The sequence below is a fragment of the Hirundo rustica genome, chromosome 4, assembly GCF_015227805.2.
Source record: "Hirundo rustica isolate bHirRus1 chromosome 4, bHirRus1.pri.v3, whole genome shotgun sequence".
NCBI classification, from domain to species: domain Eukaryota; kingdom Metazoa; phylum Chordata; class Aves; order Passeriformes; family Hirundinidae; genus Hirundo; species Hirundo rustica.
Genome location: NC_053453.1, coordinates 13,276,502 through 13,290,521, shown reverse-complemented (window position 1 = coordinate 13,290,521; position 14,020 = coordinate 13,276,502). Strand labels below are relative to the sequence as shown.

Genomic DNA, 14,020 nt, shown 5'->3' with positions numbered 1-14,020 from the left:
AAACATCTGAAGTGTTCTGCCTGCTAAATACATATAATCCCTTTAAAGAGCAAAATGGAGAACAGTGCTGATTTTAAATCCAAAGAATTTATTTCTAAGTGAAAAAAATTAGATATGGAATACAACTACATTATATGGGAGAAAAAAAGAAGAGTAGCTGAATAACAGTTTCACAAGGCAATCTTGCTCTTGATAATGTCTTGGCAAAGTTGAATATTTTTCTAAATTTAATTGAAACTCCCTCTTCAAAAGGATTTATATAGTCACAAATCTTTAAAACAATGAGCAAAATTCAGGGGGAATTTCGTCTCCATCTCTATAGAAATAATAATGAAGGTGCAATCCCCTGTAATAAAACTAGTTGAAATTGGTAACTTATTTAGTTCAGACTCTTGACAAACATTGAGTTACTCCTTCTTCACAAAAGAATAATTTATTTCTCCTTTTCTGTTCAGATGAAGGGTTCCTAAGGCAGACTAAGCATCTTTCAAGATTATTTTTATGGTTACAGATGAGAAGAAACAGAGTCTTACTTTAAAAACTGGTTTTATAATTGTTGCTGGGGATACACTTTTTTTTTTTTTTTTTTTTAATATATTGGTCACCTTTAAAAGAAATACAAAAAGATCTGAGATCTGAGGGCTGTCTCAGTATAATCAAATTGCAATTAAGTTAGTCCAGAAGCATTTGTCAGAAGATATAATGGCAAGGATTATAAAGGAAAAGAATAAGCTGAAAACACAGAATGCCAAAAATCACCATCTGCTGAGATGATGGGAGTATCATGCTCAAAGCTGTTAAGGTGTTACTAGAGCTGTTGTCTGTTACAACATTAAACAGTTAATTGCAGTTCATGGATTTTAAGTAAAAGGACTGGGAACTGCTTTTTACCATAGCAACCACAAAAAAGAAATCTCTTCCAGCATGTGTGCAACACACGCCAACAAAAAAGCAAAGAAAATAAATATATTTGGAATTCGGCACTTAAACTATAATTATTTGGAGAAATTCCTCTTTCCAAATTTACATTCAGAGCATCCTGGAGAGAATTAGATGCTCATTCCAAATTTACCAAAGGTCTTTCCTGAGGGACAAGGAGGTGTATTACATTCTGTATCTTTTCCCACCTAACAAGTGTTGGGATGACTCCTGCTGCCTAGGTAAACAGAGTAGGGAAGTGAAAAAATATAAAAGAATGGAAAACTTTATAATCTCACTAATGTGTAACCATGTGTGCTACAGGCAGGTGATGGGTATAAATGCATCGGTTAAGATCACATGTGTACCTTCTGCCACTCCAACCATTTCTGCTGTGTGCTGAGGTAGGCCTGCTCGTGATCTTTGAGCACAAGAAACATGTTACAGTGACAACACTTCTGATTGTTTAATCCCAGGTCAGGTCAGGCCAAGTTTGAGAGAAGGACAGGAGAAAAGGAAAGTGACAGTTACATCATCATCATGCCTTAAATACTAATACATAATATTTTGTTGCCAGTGGAACTTCTCATCCATGTTACTTTTCGAAATAAAATGTTAACGCATTCAACCATCTTTCCAGACATGGTTCCATTTTGATGGAGTAGTTATTCTGAGGCATGATTTTTCTGAGGCCTTTGCGAAGTCCAGACAGCTGTAGAGGCAGCAGATCAGAGAGGCAGCCCAGCAAATTACCTGGAGCAGTAACCTAAAAGGTGAGCCAGACAGGTGAAAAGCAATGAGGAGCTAGAAAGAGGGAGGTCATGCTGGCTGCTATCCCTAGAGGACGTCCTGAGGGCAGGAGACAATAGGAAGGATTGTACTTCACTAGCCCTGAACTATCTAAAGGTTTGAATATGGAAGTGTTTTTAAAACATCTATTGTAGCTGCTGAAAACAATTATGTCTGTGGCATCTGCCAACTCTCATAATTATCTGCTGTTGTTTTAAAAATGTGCATGGGAAATTTTGCAAAATCTAGGACCAATAATCCCATGGCTGACACAGCATGCTCTTAGACTCTTACACCACAAATGTAGTGTGAGAACAGAACAGAAGAGAACAGTTGGTTACATTAAGATTCAGATTGACAAAGACAGACTGAAGGAGTTTTGTCAGCTGATATAAAAATTTCCATACGCAAAAACGTTAAACCCTGAATAAATGGAGGAATTCACCCACATATAAGCACTTTCAGAACCCCGAGATGTCCTTCAAGTTTTCCCTCTACAAATACAGAAGACACAGATTCATGGCTCTATGCACCTATAAGTAGACTCATCTCTCAATTTCAATTCCTGTTGTACTGCTATTATATATTGTGTCTTTCAAGGCACTGTGTTTGTCACCACCAAAACTCACTCTGTTTCCATACAACCTCTAACACTGTATTTTTATAAGAGCATGACACAAGTTTTGCTTCATTGGTTACAAACAACTTTAGAAATATTCAGAAGTGCCCAACTCTACTGTGACATGAACACAAAATTCAATAAAATGCCACTGCTTATGTTACTAACAGATTTCAGTGAGTTGTATCAATTGTGCTAATTATGATGTTGTGTGAGGGCACAGAAAAAAGGCTCCACTTCTCCTGTAAACAGAAGAGTAGACACCTCTTTTTATAGAGAACTGACAGTCAATATATGCTTAGATAAATAAACTACTGCAAAACCTTTCAGCCCACTATACGTAAAGCATTCTCATTTTGCCAGCTTTCCTATATCACAGGCCACAATTGTAATATTTTGAAGTCACCAGTAGCTGAAGTGCCAATACTCTTCTTAGGACTGAAGGAAATACAGGCATTGTATTATCAGATTACTACAGAATGCTTGAATGTCACTTTGAATGCAGTAAGATTGTAAGATCTTGTAAGTATATACAGAAAAAGATTCCAATTCCATAGAAGGAGGAAGGAGAAAGAGAAGTTTGTGCTTACTTACTGGTTTAAATTTGAGTATTTTCAAATCACCTATTATTATTGTTATATATTATTTGGCAGAATGGAACACAGACAGGGAATCCACAGATGCCTGCTGTCTCCTAAAGAAAAAGCACTTTTTTATCTGTCAATTAAAAGATTTGGGAAACAACAGCCAGTTCTGTTTATAATCTTCAATCAAATCGGCATCAGAAGTTGAATTACAAGATTCTTTTGTAAAGAATTTTAGTTAATTTTTGTCCCCAAACTACTATTGTTCACTTTCCAACAGTCTTGTAAGTTTTGTGTATACAAGATGTCACATGCTGAGTATCGACAAAACAAGATTTAATTCAATGCACAGATCTGTACCACTGGAGGTTATTAGCCTGTTAAAATGTTTGATGGCCATAGATGTACAAAGATTCTCTTAATCTGAGCCTGCAAAGTTGCAGTCTTAGTTCATAGGCATTTCAGAAGCATGCACCCTTCGTAAGTAACGTGATATTTTTAATGATGTCTGAACTTCTGTCTTCTTTACTAGCTATGGTTTCCATTTAAACCAGAAGTATTATTAGTAGTATGCTTATACTTGGATTGCTTAAAGGAAATAGTGCCTCAGGAACACTCATCAAACCACAGGTTTTCAAAAAATAGCAAAGGACAGTGTATTTTTATCATTAACAGGAGGATTTAATAAAAAAATTCACTTGATCTGTGAGACTGTAACTGAGGTCCATCCACATCAGGTCTCTGCAACCACATTGCCTTTGTAAAAAAGGAGGTGAAGTCTGATGACAGAAGTTCAGGGTGGCCCATGAGAGGTTTATACTTTTAAGTCAATGCTTAAACCTCACACACAGCTTACCTGGGGTGCATTTAGTTATCAAACACATCACATACCCCAATTCCTGCTAAGGCCTTCAAGATCCATTTTGACTGATCACAGAACTTGCAGTGCTTATCAGAAAATGATACTCTCCTCAAATCAGAGATTTGACCCTCCTGGGTTGTAATGGGAACCTTATTAGGACAAAGCTGCTTGCAAAATTATCACAATGATGTAAAGAGCTACAAGAGAATTCCCTGTATAATAGATGAGACACAATTGATTTCTGGCACTCCACTTACAGCCTCAGCCAGAAATACAAGATGAACAGGCTTGCTTTCTTCTGTGATTTCAACATGTCTGCTTCCTGTACAAGCTGGAAGTAGGACATACCATAACAACTGTCAAAACATTTCAGAACCTCGAGCAAGGTGTGATTGGAGCCAGCTTCTAGAAGCAGAGAGGGCTTGGGGAGCCATGTGAGCAGGCTGGGCCCTGTCTGCTCTCCACTGATCTAGGGACCAAATGTGACCTTACCGAAAGCGCAGCAGGTGTGACTCTCACTCAAACCTCTTTTCTGGCTGGCCCCAAACTTTCACAGCCAGGCTGAAGGACACTCAAGTGACTCCCAGGCACTGAGGGACATCCCTCCCAGGCTGAAATCTTCTGGCAGCCTGTGGGTTCTTCCCCGTGGCCCACTCACACATGGCGCCTGGCCCTGCCAGAGCTGAGTGCCTGTGTACAGGGGGGATCAGTGAGCTGCTGCGAGAGGGGGACAGCCAGGGCACGGCACCTGTGGAAAATTATGGGAGAAGAGGCAGACCCCTGTACTGAGGCCAAGGGGCTCCAACCAGGGCCAGGAAAAGGCTGGGAAGGACTGCTGGCTTCCCAGGGAGAGGCAGAGGAGAGCTGGCTGCTGAGAGGAGGGGAGAAGGAAAGGGGACATGCCCCAAGACAGGAGGAATTGTTTAGAGAGGAAAAGAGGGCAACGCCAAGCAGCTTTGCGATGGAAGAGGCAGCTCACTGGTGGGACGGAGAGTGGTGACTCGGAACTGGGAGAGACGCGCCCTCCACTGAGGGAGACATGGGAAAGGAGAGGAAAGTGTTCTAACTGCACAGTAGGGGATAAAAAAAGGCAGTGTATATTAAAAGACGTTGTTACCTCTGGTGAGGCAGCTGGGCCCAAGTGGGAGGGTGGTGAGAGAGCAGCTGAGAGTGAGAAACAGGCCCCAAACTGGTGTTTCAGTGGAGTAACCTGTCAGGAGATGAAATCACACAACGCAAGGTTAGGGTAAAGTGACAGAAAAGTGGGAACAAAATTCAGAAAAGGGAAGCGTTTGGGAGAAGGAGGGATACAAAAAGGACAAATATGGCAACTGTGTTGAGAAGGAACAGGAGAAAATTGGCGACAATGCAATGAGGGAAAGGCAGGAACCTGCTGCTGTGTGCTGCCAACACACGCAAACATGGCTGGTGAATGGAAAGTTATAATATACATTATTCATCAGGGCAAACTTAATTTTTAATGAAAGAATATTTCTATGCCTACCTCACGAGAAATGTGTGAAGATCTTTGGAGACTCATGTTTTGTGGTTTTGGTTATTCACACGGGCATTGTGAGAGAGCAAAGCACACGAAAGCAGCACGCTATTTGAAAGCAGACTTCATATGGAGGCAAGGTAACTTTCTCCATCCCCAAGAGGTTTTATATCTTAAAATCTAAAGAATTTTGCTCTGTCTTTCAAAAATGCAGGGAACTCCTACAAGTTTCTTCCTTTCCATTCCAACTGGACCGTTAAGTGCCTTCCTCTAAAATCTGGATATGGCCTTTGAGAATATTATCGTTACTATTATTTACCAAAAAAACTCTTTCAAATTAAAAAAACAACCAAACAACAAACAAAACTGATGAATATTTAGTAAGTATAACATGAGTGATTTGCTGCATATATTTAACAATTTTAAGAAACTGTAAGAAACGTGCAGTGATGATGTTTTAAAACAAATTGTCTGTGATCTTTCCTGAGTACCTGTCAATACAGGCAAATTGAATTTTAGCCTGGCAAGTACTCTTTGACCAGTCATTTACGTCTTCCTATTTCCAAAACATCCATATTAGTCCTCACTCTTCTTCAGTGAATGCACTCCTCTGACCTGGTCTAACCCTCAGGTTCTTGCCACAAGAGCAGCTGATGAAGTATTAGACCAGGGTAGTGTGTTTTAAGAAGGGAGTTTGAGATCCATGTTTCATACAGGTTATACTATAGCATTAAGACTGGATGTTCAGGTGTTTGGTGGAGCTCAGGACATGGGGAATGTTTTTGAGGGACAGAAAATACTGGCAACTCAGATGGGTCAGAAACTGAATTCTGAGAGGCCCCTGGCTGAAACATGAAACTGTTGCAGAAAAAAAAAAAAAAAAAAAAAAAAAAAAAAAAAAATTAAAAAAAAAAAAAAAAAAAAAAAAAACAAAAAAAAAAAAAACAAAAAAAACAAACCACCACCAAAACACAACAAACCACCACCAAAACCACCACTGTTTTGGTTCTCTGAAGCAATTGGTAAGTCCTCATGTTCAGTGAGGATACCTCTCTGCACTGCACAAAGATGGGCAATGGTACATTGATAGTTATCATTGCCAGCTTTGGTATCAGAAATACTTCAGCAATGGTAATAAAGCAGAGAAGAAAAATTATCCTCTGGAAAAGACAGTACAGTAGTAGATGAATGCATTTAGGTGACAACCAACACTTGAGAAAATTTGTTTAGAACAAACTTTTAGGCACTGGGGCAAAAAGATGTGCAAATTCTTTTCACAGTGCTTGCATAACTCTCTTGGGCTTGAAATGTGCAGTAACTGTTGATTTCCATCTCTAATTCATAGCCTTATTTCAGTATAATTTTTTTCCTTAAACTTCAGAAAGTTCAATGTAATAAGTTACCTAATAGTGTATTGTCTGTTCATAAACCTGCACAGTGCATCTCCCTTTAGATTTTCCATTTCATCTGATTAGTGCTGCTCTAGTGTTTCAAGCATTGCTTTGTTTTGCGTGAAGTAATTCGCAACCCTTTTTTGAGAAACATCGTTTTTGTTGGGATACAAGAGTATCTCACTGAATTTCTTTTTCAGTTCTCCATTTTTTCTGACTGTTTCTTTTTTAAGTGTCAGTTTTTTTGGCTAAGATGGAACCGAAAGCATAATTCAGATTTTTTTTTTTTCTTGTGTTATTTCAGAGGACATTAAAAATAGATTTCTTTGCTATAAATGTCTATTTAATACAGTTTTCTAGCTCAAGTCTGCTTTGACGGTACTCACATAGTGTGTGAGACACCTTCTGAAATTACAAAGAGATCAGAAATAGTACAGAGACTGCACTTTTGGCCAGAGTGGCTCTAGGGAAACTGGCTCGTAGTGACTTCTACATTTGGCTTGCTAACACCTGAGTTGTTTTAATGGCCATCCTGTATACATCTTTTTGCAGAAACCTAGATCTAGGACTTTATTTGAGGTATCCAGATTATTTAATTAATTCAGCTACTTTAATTATCACATAGCATACTAGAACATTACATTGCATTAAAAAAAGTTTCAGAATGCGTTTTGATGGAGAAATGCAGGACCCATTTGGTGGATTTTGCACCTTCTCAACACAAACTTCTCTGGCAACCAGAGGTATTGCTGTAGCATTAAATAGGAACTTCATTTATCCACTTTGGAAAGAGAGACTGCAAATAGATGACTACAAATAGATAATCTACAGGTTTAAAATCAGCATGAGTGTAACAGTTCACCATAAAAATAGTTTGCACACAAGTAAACACACAAGTTAGTTTTGTACTCCTCAAAATGCTGAAGGATTAAAATATCTGCACCCCCGGGACTGACAGCCAGATCCTTTGCTGGAGCTTTTCTTATGCAAACTCTATCACAGACTATCTGTAAGAAAATCTTGTGATTCATTTACTGCTCCATTTCCAACAAAGTAGATACCTGGGTTCATAAAACGGTCTGCTATGTAACAATTTCTGTAATATAAGACAAAACCACCATTGTGGTAAATCCATCGCAAAACAGGATCCTGGGAAGTGTTTATGAATCTCTGCCAAACTGCTTAAGTCATGACTTTGTCACAAGCATCATATGTTTATAATCTTGTTATGATATTGAGGCCTTATGCAGTTGTTTTTTTATAATACTTTTGTAGCCAGTTTAAAGCCATCTGGTGCACGTATTGCCAGGTATACGTGATTTCGTTGTTGTTGTAACTATGCATGCACCCGCAGCACTCTCATGGTATTTTTTCTCAGTGTATGACAGTGCAGTTGAAGTTAAATCATGTCATTATTTATTTGTACATGGTGACTACATACGATGTTCCTGATAGCCACATGTGAGAATTGCTGTTTTAGTTTGTCATGTCTTCACATTCAGATCCTGAAAATGATATAAAAATATTGGATTGGTCTTCAAATAAGACAAAGATTGATATGCAGCTTTGGATCTCTTCTAATGTCATAACTTTTACTGTGCTTTTATAAAGCCCAAGTCTTTAACTATAACTCCAATAAGTAGGTACAGGAAGATAGGATTTTTATCTTCTGGATACTTGGCAAAAAGCTTGCATTTGGAGATCTTATTAAAAGACCAGTGATATATGGATTAAAAAGATTAGAGTTGAGGTTTTATCTGTATTTTGCCATTTATTAATTAAAGGCCATAATTTGCTTATAGTTTACTTTTTAAATCCCATGTTATGATTGGATCACTGTAGTATTTAGAAGCTGCAAAATCAAGACTGCATTACCTTGAATTCTAAAAAAACACATAAAAAAAGGAAGCTTCTACTTGGCAATTGAAATTAAAAAATCCTCGGGGACCAGGGAGGGAAAGGAGGACCTTTCCTGAGTGACTTAATTATTTTTCTGAGGCAAAGTGACTTCTTCAAGGTCATAGAAGAATTAAATTTCTGTATTGATGAGCATGTGGGGGGAAAAAAAAAAACAAAACCAAAACCACAAACAAACAAACAAACAACAACAAAAAACCAAACAAAACCCCCCAAACAGAGTTTGTTTAATCTGCACTTTCATCTGCAGGTTTTTTCACTGATTTTCTAAGGGAATAAGTTTTCTGTGACTACGTTTGTGACTTTCCCTCACTTTTTTTCTCCCCACATGTAAATTTTGGCCCAACTGATTAATAAAAATAAATCTGAAAGAGGAATGAAAGTCTTAATTTGTCTTTCTATGAATTTTGTGGAAGCAGATGCCAGGAAAAGGGAAGACAAAACCATCTGAATGGTCTTGCTACAGTAAAGCTGCAGCTCGAGTTCACATTCACAAGACAGAATTACACATATTCCTAACAACAGGAAAACTTTTGGGATGTCAGATCAGCTCTCTTCCTATTTTGCTATAAGGCTCTGGAACAAAATCACAGCTGTCCATGCAACATACATTAGTTTATTTGACACCAATGTGGAGTGAAATAAGAGGTGTTCTTGGGGAGAAGTCCTGGTGCAGAATGAGGATACCTTTCTGCGGCTTCAGGATTGCATCCTACAAGATAAGGGAGACAAACTGACGACTGGTTTGCTCAGGGGTCGTGCTACTGCTTGGTGCAGATCATAGAGGCAGCATAGATGTAATCAACACAGAACTCACACTCTTTAAGCAAAAGATGCTGATCACAGGAAAGCTGAGCATATGTGTAGATGTGTCAGTTAGGGACATGTTTTAGTGATGGAATTAGGGTTAGTGGTTGGACTCAGTCTTAAAGGTCTTTTCCAACTTAAATGATCCTATGATTCTGATTGTGGAACCATTTGTTTAATGATAATGCTGTTCATGAATACATATGGTAGGGAGAAGAAATTCCTTGGGAAGGGCTTTGCAAAACTTTCTCTTAAACTGTAAGTCACTGGATTGTTTCTTTTTAGGAAGGAATTGGTACATCTTGAATCTTTGATTTTATGCTAATTTTCCTTCATATGGTCTGTTTCTGTTAAGAACCTGGACTGTAGCTCTGCGGTGTGTCATGGTAAGCAGGATGTAGATCAGGGCCATGTGTTAAAAGCAGGAAAGTTTCTTCACTTTTTTATTTTTATTTTTTTCCCTTGGTTTGAAGCAGCTTGTATTAAATACTTTACCTTTTTTTTTTTTTTTTTTTTTTTTTTTTTTTTTTTTTTTTTTTTTTTTTTTTTTTTTTTTTTCCCTGCAGTTGTATGGTTAGGAATTACTTTACTACTTGTGTATCCTGTGGTAGTGTTTAATATTAGTTAGACATTTGGCCACCCATACTCCCCTGAAATCTAATGCTGGTTTTCATTGATGGGGATTTCCTGGGTGCTCACATGCCCTTCTTCTGTATCTTCTCTCCAGATACACATCTTGGGTAACCACACCAGTGCTATGGTATAAGCTGAGCAGTTTAACTTCTCTAATTATGAGACTATTTGGCCACTGTCAAGACATTTGCTCAATTGTCTTGCAGAGAATTTGAACACAAGTGTCAAACATGGTTGACTATAAGCTCATGTCATTTATCATTCCTTCTAAGGAATTCCATCTTGTTATTCCCAACAAAACAGTTTTTTCAGTATACTGGGCAGAGTTTTCAACCTCAACAAAAGAAATTTATGTCTATTCTTTTTCTTTTTCATTGATGATTATGTGTCCTTATAATTAAAAACATCAAACATATTCACTACCAGCTGAATTTTATTAGACTAAGTAAAACTCTTCTCAAATGATAGAATCTTAATTCCTCTGATCTTTCTCATAACCCTTTCCACAGTTTTTTTTTTTTTTTTTTTTTTCCCTCTCTATAGGAAGATTAATTTAAACTGGTGGATAGAACTGCACATCATATTCCTGAATAGATCACGCCAGGGCTTTGTATTACATCTCAGCTACCATTCCTGCCTCTTTAAATTCCACATGTAGTTTATGAAAGGTCATTCATCCTATGTCTGCTTCATGATGGTTACTAACAAGCCTGATGTGATTGCCTGTTTTTATTTGAAGAGTATTTTGGTGAGCTTTCTGCTTCTTTGATGTTACTGAAGTTTCTTATAGCTATTGTTTACTTGACTGGAGGCACTCTGGCTAGGCCATATGGAATTAAAATTTTCAGGCTCACCTCTGGATATTAGGGATAGGAATTGTATATTCCAGCTACATTTTGGAAGACGTGGAGTGTGTTGACAGTGTACATAAGGCAAAGAGCGTCTGTCCTTTGCCCCAAATCTTTATCTATTTTAGCACTGTAAAGAACTTAGTCTTAATGAAGTTCTGGGAAATTTACTTAAATCCATTCTAGACTGCAGCACCATACGCCTTTTGACAGGCAGCAGTGCTGACTTCAGCAACTCCTGTCCTGCTCCTCTGGCCAAAGCTCCAACTTTTGAGCAGGCCTGAAATGTTTTGGGGTTTTTTGGGTTGTTTTGATTTTTAATTTTTTTTTGGAGTCCACGTTAACTCCATGCTCTACTTCAGTATTGCTTCACAATGGTTTGAAACAGCAAGAAGAGAACAACTGTCAGGGAAAAGACGCAGGAGGCGGATGGGACCACGCAAAGTTCACATCACCACTCTGAAAAGTGTTGAACCCTTAACTTCAGTCATCACCACCCCTAATGGGGCTGCAGAGCTGTATGAAAGACACTATGTGAGGGATACGTGAGGCTTCTTAAATGAAATCAAGTCCTTCACTGGGAACCTTTATTTTTGGCTTAGGAGGCGTGAGCTGAAGCAACAGGCTTATGCTGAAACTCCTAATCCAGAGCAGGTATACTGAGTATAAAAAATTTCACTGTTATTGTCTATTCTTACCTCAATCGTGAAATAAGCAAAAATGACACTGTCCTAAATTAAAAGCGTGTACGTCCCATAGGTCATGTAGAGCGAGATTAAAACCTCGGTATTATTTGAGAGTAGCCGGACCTGCGACTTCAGACCTGCTGTACCGTAACCTAGAACATCAAAACGAGAAAAATCCCATTTGCAAACAGACGAAGCCTACTACAGATCAGGCAGTATTTGGACAACAAAATGGCTGTGGTCGAGGCTAGAGGTGATCCACAGGAGCGCAGCTGGAAGGAGGGGAGCGGGGGAGTCCCAACCCCGCTCTCCGGCTCCGGTTCGCGGCCGCGCTGGGGCGCGGAGGGGCCGTGCCGCAGTTAGCGAGAGCCCGTCTCAGGGACTTACTGCGGGGCGCTGCGAGACGCGGAGCGCGCAGCCCAGAGGCGCGCACGGCCGGCGGCTGCGCCTTCCCGGCGGGGCTCCTCGGCCGCCGGCCCCGCTCCGCTCCGCCGGGCCGGGCCGGTGCCGGAGGGCAGCGCGGGGGCCGAGCGGCTCCGGCGCCCCTCGGGGCGGGCGCGGGCCCGGTGCCGGCGGCGCGGGGCGCAGGCGCGGGGGGCGCGGGCATGCGCGCTGTGCGGCGGGGAGCCCGATCTGATAGGGAGCAGGGGCTGACACTACCCCCGTGTGGGCGGCGGAACGTCCCGAGGATGACGTGCGGCGTTCTCGAATCCCGTGTCTCGCTCGCTCGCTCGCCGCCGCCGCCGCCGAAGGAAACGGGAAAAGCAACAAGGAGGCAGGAGCAGGCGCGGCGCCATGGCGGCCCTGGAGCGGCCCGTGCCCAGTCCCGAGGCGTTCCTGGGCCAGCCCTGGGCCGCCTGGGTGCGGGAGGCCGCCCCCCCGCACGCGCACGGCGCCGCCCCCCCGCACAGTAAGGGCAGGGACCGGCCGCGGTCCGGCTCCGCACGCCGCTCCCCCCGGAGCGGGGCCGGGGTCCGGCCGGGCCGCCCCCCCACCCCCCCCTCCGCTCCCCTCCCTCCTCCAGCCGGGGCCGGGAGGTGCCGCCCCCCCGGGCGCTCAGCTGACGCTCGGCCGAGCCCCCGTGCCATGTGTGCGGGAGGCGCACGCCGCGCCGCCCCTGCCGTGCCGCTGCCCCGCGGCGCTGGGCCGGCGCCGCGGTGGGGGAAGGGGGCGAGGGGGAGGATGCGCGGAGGGGCCGGAGGATGCCGCGGGCGGGGAGGGGGGGGCGAGGGTGCTGCCGCGGGGGGCCCGGCGGTTCCGCTCCCTGGCAGATGCTCCGACCATTGTGCTTTCGCTGTTGCAAATAGAAACACTGCTCACCTCCTCACCTCTCCTCCTCCCCTCGCCGAACAATAAATGCACACCTCGGGGCCCTCGGCGCTTCCTGACTCTGCTTCTCTTCTGCAGGTGTAGATCTGGAAGAGACTGGAAAGGAGGGTGGAAAAAGCAGGGAGGTTATGAGGCTTAATAAAGAAGGTAAGTGGGTAGTGCTGGCACACCTCTCTACCTGTCTGTTTCTTGGTGGTTGTGAATGACTATGGTTTGGCCTTGACAGGGTGGTCTGATAGCGTATGGATTTCTCTGCCGTGAAGAGCGTTTCAGGGTTGGATACATGCAGATGACTGTCACTGTGTCAACTTCTTTTGAAGTACGAGTATAACAGGTGTATACATGTAACTGACAGGCGTGGTAAAAGATAAGACAGTTTTGAGGCAGAAGACAACTGCACATCAGTGGCCATATTGGATTTTTTTGTGGACCCTGTCCCTTGGTGCAACGTTCCAGTTGCTCGCGGGAAGATAAGCATATAAACTTTAAACGTTATATTATTATTAGCAACATAGTGGAGATGTTTTCCCTTGCAGTGAGAAAGGGTTTGTTACAATCTTTCACTTTTAGCTCAAATCGCATTTTATTCTTCGTTTGCGCTGCTGAGTGTGACCTACAGTCAACTGAACAGCCAGCATCAAACATTGTCTTAGGTTACACTAACCTATGCGTATTATGCAAAACCAAATAAAATTAGTCGTTTGGGCCATAAGTTCTTCTGGTATCATCAGTGTAAGCAGGCAAATTCCAGGTTAGTGGTATTTGCCAATATGCCAGGCCTGTCACAGCTCTGTCAGCTGTGAGAGGAGAAACATTTTGTTTGTGAAGTGTGTCATTAACATCATGCTGAGGTAATACCTAATGCAACTAGTGAAATGGTTCAGGATGCTTTTTCAAGTAGCTTTGTGTTTGTTTCTGTTTCGTTAAAGAAAGCGCTTTACGTATGCAATGTCTCTATCTTGGGAAATATTTCTTGGGAAGTCAGTTCATAATGAACGATCCCATCATAGTGAAACTTCGGCGTGACTTACTCATGCTGAGAGAAATCCTGCTATTACCTGTAATGTCATAATATGTATTCTGAAGTGATGTTAAGTTTCTCATTACATTACAGTTGTCATTACACGTGCGTTCGATTTTGA

At 41.7% G+C, this 14,020-nt stretch overlaps 1 protein-coding gene and 1 long non-coding RNA gene across 4 annotated transcripts in view; one reads left to right on the top strand and one right to left on the bottom strand.

Moving 5' to 3' along the window:
• Positions 1-352: 352 nt before the first annotated feature.
• LOC120752113 (uncharacterized) lies at positions 353-11,738 on the bottom strand. The gene is made up of 3 exons (XR_005700599.2): positions 11,562-11,738; positions 4,890-4,982; positions 353-1,684 (listed from the first exon to the last, which is right to left on the bottom strand). It is a non-coding gene; the product is annotated as an uncharacterized LOC120752113 (long non-coding RNA).
• Positions 11,739-12,275: 537 nt separating this feature from the next.
• ATXN7L1 (ataxin 7 like 1) overlaps positions 12,276-14,020 on the top strand; it is a 111,958-nt gene continuing 110,213 nt past the window's right edge. For 2 of the 3 annotated variants that reach the window (XM_040061900.2, XM_040061901.2), the window contains exons 1-2: positions 12,276-12,459; positions 12,957-13,025. In XM_040061900.2, coding sequence (XP_039917834.1) covers positions 12,345-12,459; positions 12,957-13,025 — 184 coding nt within the window. In that variant the 5' untranslated portion in view covers positions 12,276-12,344. Of the gene's footprint in view, positions 12,460-12,829; positions 13,026-14,020 lie in introns of those variants that run through there. The other variant, XM_040061902.2, reaches the window with a different exon arrangement.